The sequence below is a fragment of the Pleurodeles waltl genome, chromosome 9 (genome assembly GCF_031143425.1).
Source record: "Pleurodeles waltl isolate 20211129_DDA chromosome 9, aPleWal1.hap1.20221129, whole genome shotgun sequence".
Classification (NCBI taxonomy): domain Eukaryota; kingdom Metazoa; phylum Chordata; class Amphibia; order Caudata; family Salamandridae; genus Pleurodeles; species Pleurodeles waltl.
Genome location: NC_090448.1, coordinates 77698415 through 77717055, shown reverse-complemented (window position 1 = coordinate 77717055; position 18641 = coordinate 77698415). Strand labels below are relative to the sequence as shown.

The window sequence follows — 18641 nt, the reverse complement described above, 5'->3', positions numbered from 1 at the left end:
GGTGACTGTGTGTTCTGACTTCTAAACTGAAGGCTTCTTGTTTTTAGAGTTTATTGCATTTTATTCTTTACGCTTTTAATGCAGACTTTGCACTTTTGATGATATTTCCTGGGTCTGTTTGCTGTGCTTTAGACAGGAGATTAAGTGATACTATTGGCTGGTGTGGAGTGTTGGAGTGTGTTTTTAAAAGCAACATTAGTAACAAAGACTTGCAATATATTGTGTGATGAAGCTGCATAGAAAAAAACATAGAAAATAATGCACGCGTTTGAAATGTGCCCACTGGGAGTGGCTACCAATGTATACGAAGACTAATGAAAAGGCTTATTAATTCTGAAATATAATGCAATAATGTTTTGAATTTGTATTAATATATCATAATTAGTGTTATGTGTTAAGGGTTGCTTTATTAAACAGTAGAGTTTTAACTTAGCAAGGGCTTGGGCCTAGCTGCCTGGCCTCATATTAAATTGTATTTTCTAACGTGTAGTGTGCTGCTTTTCCTGAAGGACAGAAAGCTGTACTTTTCCAGGAGTTATGTGTATAGCCGTAGTAAATTCTTTCTCATGAGAACCGGCTTCCTAAAGGTGATGTTCTTGCTAGATGCAACAGTGTAATTTGTAACAGATGCAAGGTTAACCGTACTAGGAGAAGACAATGAAGACCCTGACTGGAGCGCAAAGTGTAACATTTTCTACCTGACATTCCAACCGTTGAAGACGTCAATAACATGGGCCAATCCGTGACATGGGAACTGTGAACTGTGGAAAATTCTAGCAAGGTGCTTACCAAATTATTGGCCAGAGATAATGATGCACTAAGTATTTTCCAATGAGGAATTAGGGAATAGTTAGACAGGATTTAACGGCGTGACTCAAGAAGAAATCACCCTATTTCGCCATCTCCATTTTTGCCATTCTTTTGCTCTAGGACATTTGCCATTTCCCTTTTGCCATAAGACTTTGCCATTTGCCATTCTTCCGGATACTCCAAACCAATACTTTAGTTTTAGTTGTCCTATCACCCAAACCATTCTCTGCCCAACTTTTGCTTGAGATTTTCTTCTCCTCTATCTGAGGGAAGTGATCATTCACTAGCTATGTTATCTTATGCGTCTTGAAAGAGACTTTGCTTTGCCTTAATGCTAAAGACTTTGCCCTGTCCTATCTCTGCCTGATGGATCGCTGATGTCCTGAGGACGAAGACTGACGCTGTTTGCTGATCTGTTGGATTGTTAACTATCTGACGCAAATTGTGATTGTCTATTTGCCTTTTCTTTCTAGGTACCAACTGCTATTTTGATAGATACCTTAGTTTAGATGTTTTCAAAATTCGTGTTCACTAAAACACTTTGCATGAAGCCCAACATGCTAATGCTAATTTGAGGTTAGTTAAGGTGTTCACTAATATCTTGTGCAAATAGACAAATGACTGAGTTCTTGCTTTGTTGATTCATGTACTAATGAGACGCTGCTAAATTGATTCATATTAATGATGTGCTTAAATTCTGAATGAATATAGTCTATGCATTGATTAAGTTGTACTCTGATTGCTAAAGATAGTGTTTTCTGATGAGTTTATTGCCATTGAGACTAATAGACATGATAATAGATTGTAACCAATAGGGAAATAAATATCCTAACTAACTGAACTGGTGTGGTTATTCATGACTGAACGGTCATGGTGTGTTCAATTATTGATTCTTATAGATTGTTTATTGATTAGTAAATGTCATTATTGATTGTTTTATCGATTTGTTGATTGATTATGGCAAGAAAATATTTCGTACTGGGAAGTCCCCAAACGTGGTCCAAAGGTTTGTCGACCTAAATGTGTCTCCTTGTACTTATTAAGTCTCTGACGCGCTAACAGGAGCCAATCAGAAGTGGAGGGGTGGAGTCAGTAAGAGCTCCGTGAACTTTATATGCAGTCAGCAGCGCGGATCCACTTGCCATAGCGACAGTGTGTTCTGACTGTTTTTAAAGTTTACTGCACTTTATTCTTCACGCTTTAATGCAGACTTTGCACTTTTTAGGATATTTCCTGGGTCTTTTTGCCACACTTAAGGTTGAGATTAAGCACTACTATTGACAGGTGTGGAGCCAATTATAAGCGGAGGGATGGAGTCAGTAAAAGGTCTGTGCTCTTTCAATGAAGTAAACAGCGCAGACACACCGCTGGCATGCCAGAGGCACATCTAAGGCAAGCCTTTCTGTGCCTGTCCGCATCCAGGCAGGGACCAGGAGCCGTGGACCTCTTCAGGGTAAAAGGACAAAGTACTCTGTCAACCAATTACCCACTTTAGAGCCTTCTCATTCAACAAACTGTCTAATAGTTGACCTGGGAGTGAGTTTACCTACTGTGTAGTATTTTCCCCTTCTGAGGGCACAAATTCTACACCTGAGGCTAGCAATGCAGTCATATGTGATATGACTTTGCATTTTCATTTTTTTAAGTGTAAACTGCCACTCTCTTCCTAAACATCAGCAAGTCATTTTGAACTTGCAGTGGGATCATAACCCTGATGCCTGTTTTTTTACATAAACCTAGCTTCAGGAAATCTAAATGCCTGGTGTAATTGCAGCACTACCAACAAATTACTATATCACGAGGAAAGATAGACACGGCAAGCCAGGGGCATGGATTGTCATAATTTATAGGAAGAACAACAATTGTAAAACTGAAGCCCTTAATATTCCTGCCTGTGAGGCTTTTTTCTTTTCCCTCACACTCACACCAAAGTTTACTTTATCTTAGGCCTTGGTTTATAGGCCACCAGGTTATGGTGGGGACTGTGTGCTTCTGTCTCTGACCTGATAGCCCCTTATACTGCTAAATTCCCAAATTTTATGCTATTGAGGGATCTCAATATCCATCTATATGACCCTAAATGCATTTTTATATGCTGTCTCATCAAAGATCAAAGGCCCATATTTATACTTTTTTAGCGCCGCATTTGCGTAGTTTTTTTATGCAAAATCGGCGCAAACTTCCATAATACAATTGTATTTTGGAAGTTTGCACTGCTTTTGCGTCAAAAAATGACGCAAATGCGGCGCTAAAAAAGTATAAATATGGGCCTAAGTATTTTAAATCTTGCCCTCTGTAATCCGACTTCCGCTCGTGAAGCAGGTCACCTGTTAGATCTGATCTTTGCTACTATGCAGGACCTGGAGGTTGGTTCACCTATTCCTCTGGACTGGTCTTATCACAGTGCAGTTCCCTTTACTATTAAAGCCCCAATTGTCCTATGTCCTAGGCGTTATAACATTTCTACTGTGACCAGAAAGTGGTCAAAATAGATGCTGTCACTTTGAATTGTCAACTTCTCATTAAAAAGCTGAGTTTTGAAGAGTCAGCCTGTTCAGATGACGGCCTTGTGGAAAATTGGATACAGAACACACTGGATGAAGTTCTGCATGTTGTTTCCAGCCTTTCACCTAGAACTATCCCACTTGCCCCCTGGTTTAATGAAACACTGTGCCTGGAGAAAAAACGCTGTAAAGCCTTGGCTAGGATCTGTAGAAGATCCTATGATACAACTTTGAAAGCCTCATATAAGAAAGCTATTAGGCACTATCATGGGATTTGCAAGAAGGCAAGTGCTTCATTCTATTCAGACAAAATCATTAAGGCTCAGAATTACCAGGAGGCACTTTTTAAGGTAGTTAAGGAGCTTTCTGACCCTTGCCAAACATCTTCAGAACCTTCGCTATCACAATCTCAGTGTAAGGAACTGGCCCTGTTTTTTTACAATAAGGGTAGCCAACATCCATTGGCAATTGGTTAAGGACTTGAGTGGCCCTGAAATGACGTTGCACCCTGTAGTTTAGATGTTGACTTCAATTCCACTCCTACGATTTCTAACTGCTCTACGTCTTTGGCAAATCCCCTTCAGTATAAATTGAGGTCATGGTCTCTGCTAGATGTCACCTCCTTTTTGAGTCGTCTACAGTCTATTAAATCTGTCCCACCAGTGGATACCTTACTACCTACTAAGTTCGGTTTGGTGAACCCGGATCTACTTCAGGGAGTAGTGAACCTTCTTGATTTCACCCTACGGGAGGGCTATGTCCCAGCCTCGTGGAAACACGCCATGGTGGTTGCACTCTTAAAGATGCCAAATCTAGACCCTAACACCTGGTCGAATTTTCAACCCATTTCTCAGTTGCCCTGCCTCTCTAAGGTGTTGGAGAAACATGTAAATGCCTCACTAACATCTTATGTGGAGAATGTAAATTTACTTCATCCTTCACAATCAGGTTTTATAGCAAGATACAGTACCAAATCCAGCCTCCTAGGAGTTACAAATCATCTCAGAAAGCTCCTGGTTGAGGGTGAAACTGCAGCTCTTATTCTATTTGATTTGAGTGCAGCGTTCAATACTGTGTCCTAATCCATCCTGATTGAGAGATCTTCTGGAGGTGTTGGAGGTGCCTCGGTTAAGGGACCCCCCACCGGCTCAAATCGACTCAGCAATTCTATTTGCCACATTTTCATGAATGCAGATCATACCACCACTTCTTGATGGTACACTGCATCACTCCCAGGGCATTTTTGTGTATTGGATGAGCTTCAAATGTATTTTTCTGGCTATGAGGAACCTGAAATTAGCTTTCTCCAAATAGCTTTACATGATGAAGAACACGCTCTTCATTGAGCACCTCATGTTCATTTTCTCTGAATTTCAGCATCCTTTTGAGGCCTCCAGTTCCCGTTCGATCTCCTCTTGGGGCATGATATTAAAAAGTTGCTCCAAAAGCCACAAATCTGTAAGTAGGATACTCAGCTCAACACAAGTCTGCCTTCCTCTCTGATTCAGAGTTCTCTAGTGAGCACGTGTGAAAGCACTCACTCATTGTGATGTCATCTAGCTGATACCAAATGCAACTTTCACAATTTGCATTTCCTAAATGTTAATTTGCATTTTAATAAATCTGTATTAGAAATTCACTAAATTGTCAACGGGAATCATAGCGATTTTCAAATTGAGGAAGGGTCACTATGATGCACTAAAAATAGCAGTTTTCAACTTGCAATTCGGTAAAATATGCTATTTGGAAATTACTTCTCAAAACCTTCAGAAATCCGGCCTTAGTGTGTGAATGACCAGCAGTAGATATGATTTTGTAGCCTTTCATGTTAAGGTTTCAGTTCTAGTCAAGTTGACCCAGGCCCTCATTTTGACTTCGGTGGACGGAAAAGCCCGTCGACCGAAGTCCCGCAGTAAGGTCACCGCACCACCAGTGCGGTGACCTTCCCGTGGCCCCTATTACGAGTTTCCCGCTGGGTCAGTGGGCACAGCCCCAGTGGGAAACAGCCCTTAACATTGACACCGGCTCATACTTGAGCCTGTGACAATGCTGCAGTGCGTAGGGTGCACCAGCACCCGTCGCCCATTTCACTGTCTGCAAAGCAGACAGTAAAACATGTGACAGTGCTGTCCATGGGGGCCCCTGCACTACCCATGAGACCCCCTGCACTCCATCTCTACCGCCATGTAAACGCTGGCGGAGAGAGGAGTTGTAATCCCCAGGACAACACTGCTTGCAAAGCTGGCCTGGTGGATTGAGACCGCCAGCACTGCCAGGCAATCGGCTGCTGTAAGCGTGGCGGTGCCAGCGGTCCAACCGTGGCGCGTACGCCATGGTCATAATGTGAAAGCCAGACCACCACATTTGTGGCGCTCTGACCGCCACTGCGACCCTGTCGGTCTCAAGACCGCCAGGGTCGGAACTAGGGCCTCCGTCTTTTATCATCAATAAAATGGTGTGACTTTTGCTTTGCACAATAGAAATGTCTCTTTTATACTGTGCATTATTCACTTGGTCATATTTTCGGCTCTTTCTGGTCACAAATAAAATTAAGTGAAGTTTGCACCTGGTACTGAGAGATTCTGAGGTACGGAGCTCAGAAGCTGGATGTGGAATTTATATAAGGGACTGACATTTCCACTCTTAAAAAAAGTCCACTGCTGACCCATCCATTCCTGCCAACTACAAATTCATTTCTCAAATTTCCTACTCATCCAAAGTATTGGAAACGTTTATCAATGAGCATCTGTCCATCTATTTTGAATCCCACCCAGTCCTGCATGGCTCACAATGTTGCTTTCAGATTAATCACAGAACAGCATGAAGACTGTGCTTTTTGCTGTGGCAGATGACATGCGTATGATTATGGATCAGCAGTCATCATCCTCTAGGAGCTCTCAGACACTTTTGCCACAGTGTCTCATCCCCGACTGAATAACCGTCTTTATCAGAATGGCAAACAGAGCCATGCCCTGGCTAGGTTCCCATCATTTCAATCCAGTTGAAACCTAGTGATCCACCTTCCCTCTTTCTGCTCCAAATTTCATTACTTCTCCTGGTTCCTCCTGAAGGTTCCTCACTTAGCCAAACTCTGTCCATTTTGTACATTGTGACCCTCCTCCATCTGGTCATTTACAAGGTGACTGTCTGACCTTGGGCCCATTCTATCTTCATCATCACAGTACATTGTCACGCAGTCCCCTTTGACTTGACCCTTTTTTATGCAATGCATATTTCCCACTTGCATTTATTACATTAGGCTGCTGAGACTGATCTGAGCTGACCAACGATAATCCAGGCAATGGTTTTGTCTTTTCTTTCTTCTGCCTACGTCACTGTGTTACCGCCCAACTCCACAAGGTGCAGATCACCGCAAACCAACTTCTTATCAATCTGCTTCGTTCAAGGCATAAAACATAGAATTTTATGCTACCAGCTCTCTATTATTGCCATTCCCCTTCTCTCCACATCCTAATGATTCATAAGGCCAACCATTCCAAATGTGATTGCCATGCTTTCTTGTATCTCGGTCCTTAGTACTGAATTTGCTTCCACTCATCCTCCCTTTTCAATCTGTTTTATTATTGTTCGATACATTACTAAAGACCTATCTCTTCCCATTGTAACTCTTGGTTTCTCTAACTTTGCTTTTTGCTGTCGATTTGGTTTCAGTACCAGGACACCCTTTCGGGTTTTTGTGCACTCTATAAAACTTCTTCATCATCATCATCCGTAAATGACAACTGCTACCCAGAAGGGTGTCTGGTGCACAAGTAATGTATGTCATTAAGGCCACACAAGTAAGAATGAGCACTGGAAAGAGGTACAAGGTTAGAATATGCCAAGGAGTAAGCCTGCAGAGAGCAGGATGATCTGCTATGGATTGCTGGAGGACTTAGGATCTGGGACAGAGCAGCTCAACTTTAAAGGTAAGGAGTTCAGTCAGCATGTCCCAGCAGAGCAGCAGTAGTAAGGACACAAATGCTGCTTCAGTACACACATGCAGCAGGACATGGTGTTAGAGTGTTTTTATTAAATTGAAAGTAATGGTTACATTAGCCTAGGTCTAGTTAGCATGACAAGGCCTCAGCTAATTTGCAATGAGATTTATTCATATTTGCAGAGAGAAATGTGCACTTTTGTTATAAGTGAAAGATCCTTTCCACATGCCTGTCTCGTGTGTAATTTTCCATTTCAGAAAATCAGCAAAGTAGAAGTCTAGCCCATGGTTTCTGTGTTAATGAACGATACTAATTGTGTTCCTCATGAGGAAGCCATGTCCAGTATGCTCCTGTGTTTGTAACTTTCAAGGTTCTTTTTTTAAGCCTTTCCTACGGGCCATTTATTAGTTGAACTTTCCATTGTATTTCTGTTAATAAATGTTATGTCCTTCATTTTCCATGCACAACTCATTCATTAATGCATTAATATGTAGTAAAGTAGGTGTTTCTGGATGCATATTATTGAATGTGTTGTATGTACTGGAACATTCACTGGCTTACTAGAGTGATATAATGCTAGCTCAACCCTATCATGTCACATCTCACCACAGAATCTGTGTGATGTGTGTCTAAAACCTCATAAAGTATGATGCTTTTGGGATGTTTGCCAGATTTTATTTGCCTTTCTAACTGCACAGAAACAATAGTTTGTAATTTGCATAATACTTTGTCCTGGCTGTGTGCTTTCTTTGGTGGTGACCATATGTCAATCCTCTCTCATTATTCGGTTTTGATTTATTGTTGAGGCACTGATTGCTTTTGATTAACTAACTAATGTTTGCTTTCTGTAATGATCTTAATTTTGAATAAACCTATAAGCTGAGAATGAGTCCACTGCCCCCAATCTCTTCTTGCTGCTCTTTTGGAGTAGGTGTTCTCTCCTTGAAACACCCAGCCTGAAGGTAGTGTACTTTCGTAAGAGAGGGAGCCAGTACCTGAGGAATTCTTCAGGATACCATATTCTGAAGTAATTTGCTCCAATAGGTGTAGGTCTAACTTATCATCTTACTGGGCTGCACTGAGTTCAGCTGTCTCTCTCTAACACAGGCAGCCACAAAACATTTTACTGAAACTTTGCATGTGCCCTGGTTTTCCCTGGAGCCCCCATCCAAATTAACCCAGCCTAACCAACCTCATCACATCAGGGTGTGACGCAAAAGTCATCCGGGTCAAGGAGTGAGTGTGCAGCACCGTACCCATTACTAACAACAACAAGAATAAAGCTAGCTGACCCCAGTTGGTAAGTTTCCTCATGCAGGACATGACCTGAAGCTCCTCCTGGCACCCTCCTGGCTCAACACTGTTTAGGAATCCCTACTGACAGCAAGGCATGCAGCCACAACCACTAAGGCCATGAGAGTACCTGTGTGGCTCCCAACCTATTTCTAACAGTAGTAAGAGAAAAGGTAAGATAGCTGATGAGGCACTTCACACAGGTCCCAAAAACGTATCTTGTAAACGCAGCAGCGTACTATGCCTCGCATCATTTCCTGGTTGGAAAAATGAGTACCTGGGTTATAATAACATCTGCGTTTACAGCATTTAGAAGCTACAGAAATATGGTATGAAGCACTGTAAAAATTCCTGCTCTGCCCAGGAGCTCATTTGCCTTATATCTGTATGTAAGTTCTGGGTGATCCACACTTTTAGGTGATCAATCACATGTACAAGGACAGCATTCAAGAGTAGATATTACATAATACAGCATTATAGTCAGCAGTTGAGAGCTATTATTAAAGACCCTGAAGCTGTGTTATGAGCCCAAACTGCATTGTTAAAGAACAAAGGATACATAATTATGGATCTTCAACCACTCATAGGTTTTTGAGTACCTACAGTAGTTCATTTAGCATTACCTTTCCTGCCTCATCTCCAAGGCCTTCCCTAACCATTTCCAACAGCAAGTTGCAGTCTTTTTTTATCTTGGGATACAAAAATAATTAAAGATGGACAAGCCTGACGAAATTGAAAAAAATAGACACAATGGTAGTGTGAAGTCCTTTCGTCACATTGTCACAAGAAATCAGGAAAAAGAAGCAGAATGCCTGTTGCCTTTGGCGGGCGGAAATACTAAAGAAGAGCAACCACCCACAACTCACAAAGTCCCACAGGTCTCAGATAGCTATGGCTTTTTTCCTTTTCATATTATAAAATGAGTCCATGTCACATTGCGTTCCAGCAATTATGACCATAGCCCAGACTAGATTATGCATCTGAATCTATCTGGTCATTCCTAAATACATAGTGGAAAATGGGTAAAGACTATTGGTATTCAAATTTGCAAAACGTTCTCCTGTAAGAACATCTCTTCTGTCAGTCCATGCCTACCCAGTTAGTGCTCTGGGCAATTGTTGAGGACAGTTTAGGGTACTGAATGAAAGACTTGTCCTGTAGAAGTTCTGCCATAGACAACTGTAGGAGGGTGTTGTGGCGTAACTAAATTATTATTCAGCACGTCTTGAAAGACAAGTAACTGCAGGATTGTTGACTGTTACAATATTATTCAGGAGCTAAAGCGGATATGTGCACTGGAGTGTCTAATTCTGTCTCAGGTTTGTTATTGCTCTATGGGTACGAAAAAGGATTAGAACCTTCATCACACCAATTGGGGTATGGATTTCAAGTGAAAGGCCAAGAGGTGGGCTGTACCCAGGTATGATAGCTACCTATGACCGAGGTAGTGAGTTGTAAGCTGTAACCAGGAGTGGTGGTCTCTAAGAGACGAGTAGGTGGGATTTAAACAGAATTTGTAATCTCTTCTAACATAGTAACAGCTATCCCCTGTGGTGGGGGATGATTGCTTATTTGGTGGTTTTAAGGTGGAATGGCATAGTTTCCGTTCATAGGCCCTTTCTAGACCCAAACAGGCAAAGCCCTTACCTGTCGTCCTTTACCAGGGCATCTGAGCTGGACACCCCAAGGGTCCCCTTCAAATTGGAGGGAATGCCCTATTGTTCAGGTGACCAATCATAGCAATCAGGAGACCATTGATACAGTTTTAGTATAAACATCCATCAATGAATGTTTGCACTTGTGTTATAGAGGTTCCTCCTGTGGGAGTTTTCCAGACAGGCTATTTTGGAGGTGTGTGGTTGGAAAGGGCATTTGAATAGCTAAGTTACCTGTCTACAGAACTGTACTGGGGATGTGCAAAACTGCAATATCTTGTGGTATTTTGTGAAGATTCCATGAAATTAAGCAAAATTCACTTTGAGGTGCCTTTCATGAAAATTGAATGTAAGGGTGTTAGAAATTGGAATGCTGGTTGACCGAGCTAGACCGCGTCAAAGTCAAAAGTTCAACCCGACTGCGATGGAGTGTGGGTCATATACAGTACCAGATTAGTCCTGCTGAATTTTTACCTTCTCAATAATTGTGCCATTAGGGAGGCAAAACGTTGGGGGAAGAACATCTTAAGGCTGTTAGGTCTAACAGATGGCAAAAAGGGAATGATTTAGATGAATTGTCTCCCACATGGCGATTTCTGCTCAAACCGGTCTCCCACAAGATATTTCCTGCTGGATTTAGACCCGGACTAATAATTCTGTGAAATCTCACACTGCCAAATTAAATCAAATTTAGGAAGCGTGTAAAATGAAATTTGAGAATTCTCAATTTTCATGTTGCAATAAATATTGGATTCAAGCTAGCCTGGCTGATGAAACCGGTCCCAGGATGCTTGTTTCCGGTCCAGGGAGAACTTGGCCTGGCAGTTCGGGCTGGACTGTTCCCATGAGGAACAGGGTCAAGACTGATTTGCATATGGCTGGGTTCAAACTGGGGTGGCATGGTGAGCAAAATAATGGATGGATTAAACCCAGATCTGTGACTGGGGTTGAATGTTTGATAGGTTCCGTATTCCGTCCATCCAGTTACGCTATCCCACGGCATTTGTGTTTTGCTTTGCAATAAATATTTGGAACAGGAATAAACCATAAGCATTAAATCACATATCATTCAAAACTCTTTTAATGGTTTCCAGAGCTCTACCACTATTTTATGTTTTCGTTTCTAACATCTCAGTACTCGTGAGTGTGTGATATAAATCTTGTTAGCCACCTTGGAATACAATTGTCATTTGTTATAAAGCACTTCAAGGAACACTTATGTAGCACTTTCTATCCTACTTCGTCATGATGTATATTTGTTTCCATTTTCAATTAACAGTCAATACATCTGTTTCCTCCTCCTCTTGTTGAGGGAAATGCGCATGTACAGCTCACAATTCAAGCCCCAACACAATAAAACAGCAAGACCTGGTATTTTCCATGGTTGAAGGGTGCCTTCTTATCATAGTTCTTGAATATTTTTTCACATATGGTCAACACGGCCATAAACATAAGCGTTGGCTTTTTCCATCTTCAAACTATGAAAAAGAGCCCTCAAATTTTGTCATCTACAAACCATGGTTGCTTCAAACGATACCATAATTGCTAGTTGTACTCTTAGCATTCATTTACCTACAAAATGCTAGCAGGTTACCAAAATAGAGTATGGCAAGCGGGAAAAACATTGTACACATACAGGGCCGCCTTTACAAAGTTTTGGCGCAGGCCAGGGTTGCAAGCCTTTTTTCTGTGCTGCCCCGCGTCATAACCAAAGGACAGGGATGCACTGCACCTTCAAGATACGGCGCATTTCTGTCCTTGTCCCCTGCGCTGGTGCACAAATTGCTGCCATGCACGAAGGTAGCCACCCTTGCACCATGGTGCAAAGATGCCTGTGTTGCAGGGATGATTGTTTTTGTGCAGGACGGGATACCTTTCACCACAAAAACAATCACAAGTGGGCTTTTCCTCCTGCTATGTGTACTGCAAAACGCAGCACACTGCAAAATGCAGGACACATTAAAAGAAAAAAAACGGGGAGAAAAAATGTTATCTCCCCCCGTTTTGCTACCCTTACACCACTCCTGGGATGGCATAGGAAACTGACGCATTCCCAGGTATAAGAAGCTTTGTAACTCTGGGAATGTGTCAGATTCCATGGGTGTTCCATGGGAAGACCCACAGTAACACCCATGGAACACCCCTTTCACACAGAGTAATGTGTAAAAGGGGTCCATATCTACAAGGCCATGCAACGCCAAGCAATGTGGCTGGCTTTGCATGGCTTTGTAGACATGGCCCTTCAGCCTGCGTCACCTATGTGTCACAAAAATTGACACACCAGAAGCATAGGGTAGTTGTAAATAAGGGCCCTAGTTTTAAAGTCCTTGCTAGGTATCTCTGCTCCAATGAAGTCTTACAAAGAGAAAACTATGTAGTCAATTTCGGTAAAAAGGAAAAGAAGGGACTATGTGGGCTACGGACAGTCCAAAAATCAAGATCTATATAAGACTACTCACAAATTAAAATTATGCACATAAACATAAATTCATCAGCTTTTCAAATCGAGTTTGAGCAGTTATTGAATTATTTCACATTGATTATACTGTCAGCACCGTTCTGGTCAAATTGAAATACCTAATGCAAATCATGCGGACAGTAATGGACCTATTACATGTCAGATGGAGATGTAATGCCTGATTATAACTAGCAAGGTTTTCATGCACCTGGAGTTTCTTGGCTATGGGAACACTGGTCCCGATTTTATCAGTCATCACCATGGCGCAAGGGTGCCCGTGTTGTGGGCAGGATTGTTTTTGTTTAGGAAGGGACATCTGTGGGGGGACATAGAAATGAAGGCCCTCATTTTGACAATGGCAGCAAAAACCGCCTAATGCCGCGGCGACGGCCGCCAAAAGACCGTCGCCGCGGCTACCAGCCATCCACCGTATTATGACCACAGCCAGACTTCCACCAGAAGGATGGCGGAAATCCGTCTGTGGCCATTCCGGTGGATGGCGGTATGGTGACGCTGCTGCCACCAGCAGCGCCACGTCAGTAGACCGCTGCCAGCTGTATTATGACCCAAAATACAGTGTTCTGCTGGTGGACGCTTCTGGTGGCAGCAGCACCCCATCCCGACTCCTGCCCGAGGACCCCCTGACTACAGGTAAGTCGGGTCTCCGAAGGGAAGGGGTGTAAGGGGTGTTATGTGCATGTGTGGGGGTGTATGTTTGTGTGTGCATGGATGCTGGTGTGTGTTGCATGTTGGATGCTAGTGTGCATGTATGAAGGTGTGATTGCGTGTATATTGTGTTTTGTGACTGCGTGTATGCTTTTACGTGTGTGCGGGTGTGCGGGAGTGGATGTATCCATGCATGGATGTTTGTGGGAAAGAGTGTGTGTATGTGTGTGTGTGTGTGTGTGTGAAGGAGGGCGGGAATGTAGGGAGGTGGGGGGCTTTGGAAAGGTGGGGGTTGGGGGGGGGCAACTGGAGAGTGAGGCGGAGGGGGACCCCTATCAGTGACAGGGAAGGAATTCCCTGTCACTGATGGTGCCTACTACCATGGTTTTTATGGCGGTAAGGAAGACACGAAAACCATGGCGGTAGGCAGGGTCATAATCCCATGGGTGGAACAGTGACGGTCGCCGGGCTGGAGAAAGATATCTCCAGCCCGGCGCTGCTACCCCCATGGCAGTCGGAGTGGTACATTGGCGGGTTGGCTTCAGCCAGCCCGCCAATGTCATAATATGGCGGTAAGTACCGCCAGCCTGTTGGCAGTACTTACAGCCATGTTACCGCCGAGGTTGTAATGACCCCCTAAGTTTGTCAGAAGCCAAATAATTTTCATTGTATTTAGTTCTAGCATATGATTTTTTGGACACTGGACTATATATGCCCATTGGAACAAGCAATAAAAGTGTAGTTGGTAGTTAAAATACCAATGGAAGCCATCAAACACATGCAATTAGACAATGATATAGAATAATTCATGGCACTATAAACAAGTTCAATATTTCCAATCAAATTTAACTTTAACATGTTAAGTATTGTTGTATAGATTTCATATGTACCTATATATAACATGTTACAACTTTAAAGGGAAGCTGTGGCCAGACTGAGGTTCTTTCAAAGTTCTTTGTACCATAGTTGGTAAATGATCCAACATAATATGGGCTACTTACAGCAAGCTCTTGATTTTCAGACTTCAACAGTAAGCTTACTGTGACTACCTGTATCACTTCTCTGGGTATAAATGTGGGGCCAACAAGTCCCAGCATGCCTTATGATGAAAGTAACGCTCATGACACTGGGGGCATATTTTCAAAGAGTTCACACAATGCAGCACAGCAAATGAAGGTGATACACTGCTTTGTGTGAATAGAAGAAGAAATCAGAAGTGTGCCATATCTTCCAAGAAATGGTACACATCTGCTCTCTCTGTGCACTGGTACACTCGTGGCTGCATAGCAACAATTCAGGCACCCTTGTGCCATAAATCACGCAGAGCAGTGCCATTTCCACAGAAATATTGAACTATCCTGCTCTCTCCCTAGAGCTGGCACACAATTGGGCTGTTGAGCACCACACACATAACTCTGCATCATAGTGGAAAGGTGCCTGCATGAATCCATCATCTGTATTATACTGGAAAGGTGCCATTTCAGTACACAATTAACCAACTTTAAAACTTTTTTCACTTCGGATGTGTGCTGTACAGGGTACCACACATACAAAGTGGGAAAAGTGTTGAGAAATAAAAGCATTTCTCCTTTTTAGCACCTGCTTCAATGCGGTATCTATTTTTGATTCAAAACCCTGTCTCCTATTGTTAGTATATAGGGCTTAGCACACAAAAACATGGATGGCTGCGTAGGAATGTCCATGTACCACCCATGGAACTCCCCCTTGACGCAGAGTAGCGCAAAAGAGTGCATTGCAACTTGCCAGCACAAAAGCAATGTTGCCCTTAAACGTAAATCCAACTAAACCATTTTGTGCATTTTGTGCCCTTTTCATATGCAAACCCAATACAAAAGATTTGTAAATCTGGCATTAAGTGTACTTTACATTTGTGCAATATAGTTTAGAGGGGGATGTTCCCGTCTGTTGCATTCCAAATGTTTCTACTGGATGGACACGCTTTAGCAAAAATCAAACAGGTTTGGCCTTTGCTTGGTGCACAGACACAGTGACAATACTCATGTACATCATAGAGCTTGTACTCATTCCACAGAACAGCATACCTACAGGCACACAATTTCACAATGTGTGGTAGACATCAGGTCCCCAGGCACAGATAACAGGATAATATGCAGCATGAGTCATTAAGTAAAATGCATGAGGGATATAGGGTGATGTACAGCAGAGGAGCATATGGTGATATGCACTCAGGAGACAGCTGGTGATGTGAAGCAGTAGAGCATGTCTGGTGCTTTTCAGGGTAGCATGGGGTGATGTACATCACAAGTGTTGTGGTGTAATGCCTCATGAGAGCAAGTGATGTTGTGCCTTAGTAGAATAAGCAAGGGACGTTCTGAATGAGGGTATGTAGCACTAAGTGATACGCAGTTCAGGGATAAAAGGCAGTGTGCATTATGCAACATACACTTACAGGGTGATGTCTTGGAGCACCTACGGGCATATTAACAAGAAAGTGGTACATCATAGCTGTTGTGACACTTTTCTTGCGCCACACCAACCGGCTCCTTGCAACACCATGTGCACCATATTTACAATATGGCGTACCATGTTGGTTGTTAGCACAATAGCATCAAAAATGTTTACGCTATTGTGGTGCTTTGAAACACTAGTGTCAAAGACGGTAGTGCAGCAAAGCACAGGGAGGTCCACTGAACATAATGGGTGTGTCATTTTAACGCCTGCTCAGAGCAGGCGTTAAAAATGACGCAAAAAATGGTGCAGTGAAATGTTGTTAATTTCCCTGAGCCATATTTTCAGTCCTCTTAGCACTGGAACGCCGCGTGCATACATTATGCCTGGCATAAGGATCACGTGGCTCAAGGGGTTACAAAGCTGTATATATGGCCTGGGGAAATGGCCTCCTTATCGCCACATTAGCGTTAAAAAAAAAATGACGCTAGTGTGGCACAAGGAGGCACAAGGGCCTTGTAAATCTGGCCCCTAGTGTTGAACACAGCAGATACAAGGCAATGTGAAGTGGGTGGCCAGAGGTGGATGTCTGGAAGTCAGAAGTTGTCTCACGCAGTAATGAGATGTCTTCACAGTCCATTGTACAATCTTGCTAGGGATAACCTCAGCTGTCTGCATACGATACCACTTATGGTGGGTTTTGGGTCATCCACTTGCTCATGAATGGATGAATTTCTCGTCTGCTCCTTGCAGAATGCCTTTCGTCCCTCCTCTTGTGTGTGCCTCACCCCTGGAGCATGTCAACTCCTGAAAGAATGGAATGAAGAAGCACTTCTCCAGAACTGAAGATTAGCACTGCAAACTGATACATTGCAAAATTAGCACCTCCACTTCTTGCATAACACCTTACATCTCCTTTGTATTATTGAGCATATATGAATGCTGTATTGGTATAGTCTTAATGTGAAACAATTTGAAGACATGCAGCACCCAATGTCACAGAGAGGAGCTGTTAACAGACCCATATCAGTAGAGCCAGGCCTGTTCACTACCAAACACCATGATTTATGCTGGGATGTGTCGGTCCAAAGTTATAATACGAAATGCAAACTACAAATCTTGGTGGCATTGGTAGAAGAGACATGGTAGGCAGGAGGCCAAAGTTTTGATATGTGGCCTGTCGACATCTGTGCGAAAATCATTGACTTAAACAGAAGATTGAATTGTGATGTACACACGTGGATATTGGTGTATAAATACACACAACAATTATTAATATGACATTACCCTTTAGCGTGCTGAGACAACACCTTTATGTCAAACAGGATGCCTGTGAGAAACAGTCAGATTCCAAGCTGCGAAATGTGGAATTAAACAAAACGGAACACCTAATTCTAAAATATAAACTCCCTTCTATATACATATATTTTCGATTCACTCTAAAAGCAAAGCAGTAGAAATTGTCAGCACATATCCGGGAAGCTAATGCTGCTAATGAGCAGATCAGCTGAAGCTCTCTCTAAGGGACCCCCACAATGAGGACCAGCTCACGTACAAACTCACAGCATTGCATTTTACAGTCCCTTTGAGAGTGAAACATGCAGTTCTCTTAAGACCACGTCGAATGGGCCAGAATGCTGCACATGCATGGTGCATCTCCGTGCATGGCACAAGGAGCCCTGCACAGTTACTCACTGTTGTCATCACTCGGAGTGTCTGGGTCCATGGCACAGTCCGGGCAGGCGGCGCAAGCGACAGTCCTCACCAGCAGAATCTGAAAATGGCTCTATTGTTAACTGGACGAGTCTGTGTGTTTAAAGAGGATGCAGGATCTGAGTAGGGTCAAGAAACCACTCCCATCTCGAGAGGAATTCCAGGAGCTGGTGGGGGCGAGTGGAAGTGGGGAGGCTGTTTACTAGGAATGTTTTGCATTTGTAGAAATGAGGTGTTGAAAAGGGCACACAGTAAAATAATCTCTTAATTTTCAGTTATTCTAAAATGAAGTTTCTAATCTTTTCTCCCCTCTCCTGATTTTACGAACACCATCTCCAAGTCATCAGAATGCAACTGACTGTCGGTTTATGATAGGTGCTTGTAGAAAGTTTACCCTGAGTGATATTAATCAGGAGATCTTGAAAGGCTACCTGGGTAGATGAAACCGTCGAGGTGAACTTCAAAAAGGGGTAGAGTGAATTTATCCATTCCGTAAATGTGTGTACTTCAGATAAGAGGCCCTGCCACACAATCAAAATGTCGTCGATGTAACGACGCCAGAGTATAAAAAAGGGTTGGAGGTAGTAAGAATAAATTGTTTCTCAAAACTGTACATGTAGAGGCAAGCAAGACTAGGCGCAAAGGTACTGCCCATTGAAGTACCACAGACTTGATGAAAGAGCTGTTCCTCGAATTGGATTTTTTTAACGTCATAGCTAATCTTGCCCATGCATAATAAAAGTAACGGGGGAAGATGAATTCCCAGGGGCTTCTTGTAGAGCTGTTTCTACTACTTGTAATGTTGCTTCTTGTGGAATATTCGTGTACAGAGCTTCAACATCAAAGGTAATCAAACATTGTACCTCCTCTGTGTTGTTGATGTTCTCAATCAAGTTCAAGACATCTTTGGTGTCCTGTACATAGGTGGATGATCCTTTGACGAGTGGCTGAAAGAAGTTATCACAGAAGATGGATAATGGTTCCAATAAAGACCCCAAGCCAGAAACTATCAGACGTCCTGGGGGTGGATGTGTCCCTTTATGGATTTTCGGTAAGCAGTAAAAATATGGGACCCGGGGGTTGGAGGCATCCAGGAACGCAGCCTCTTTAGGGGGGATCCGGGAGTGATTCAGCGCCTCCTCTATCATGCTTTTTGATGCAAGTCTGCCTA

The 18641-nt window shown here is 42.9% G+C and overlaps 1 protein-coding gene across 1 annotated transcript in view; it reads right to left on the bottom strand.

Annotated features, from left to right (window-relative positions):
- The window catches only part of LOC138258584 (protein SSUH2 homolog), a 202842-nt gene extending 185310 nt beyond the window's left edge, over positions 1-17532 (bottom strand). The window contains exon 1 of the mRNA XM_069205949.1: positions 17453-17532. Coding sequence (XP_069062050.1) covers positions 17453-17483 — 31 coding nt within the window. The 5' untranslated portion in view covers positions 17484-17532. The remainder of the gene's footprint in view (positions 1-17452) is intronic.
- Positions 17533-18641: the final 1109 nt, after the last annotated feature.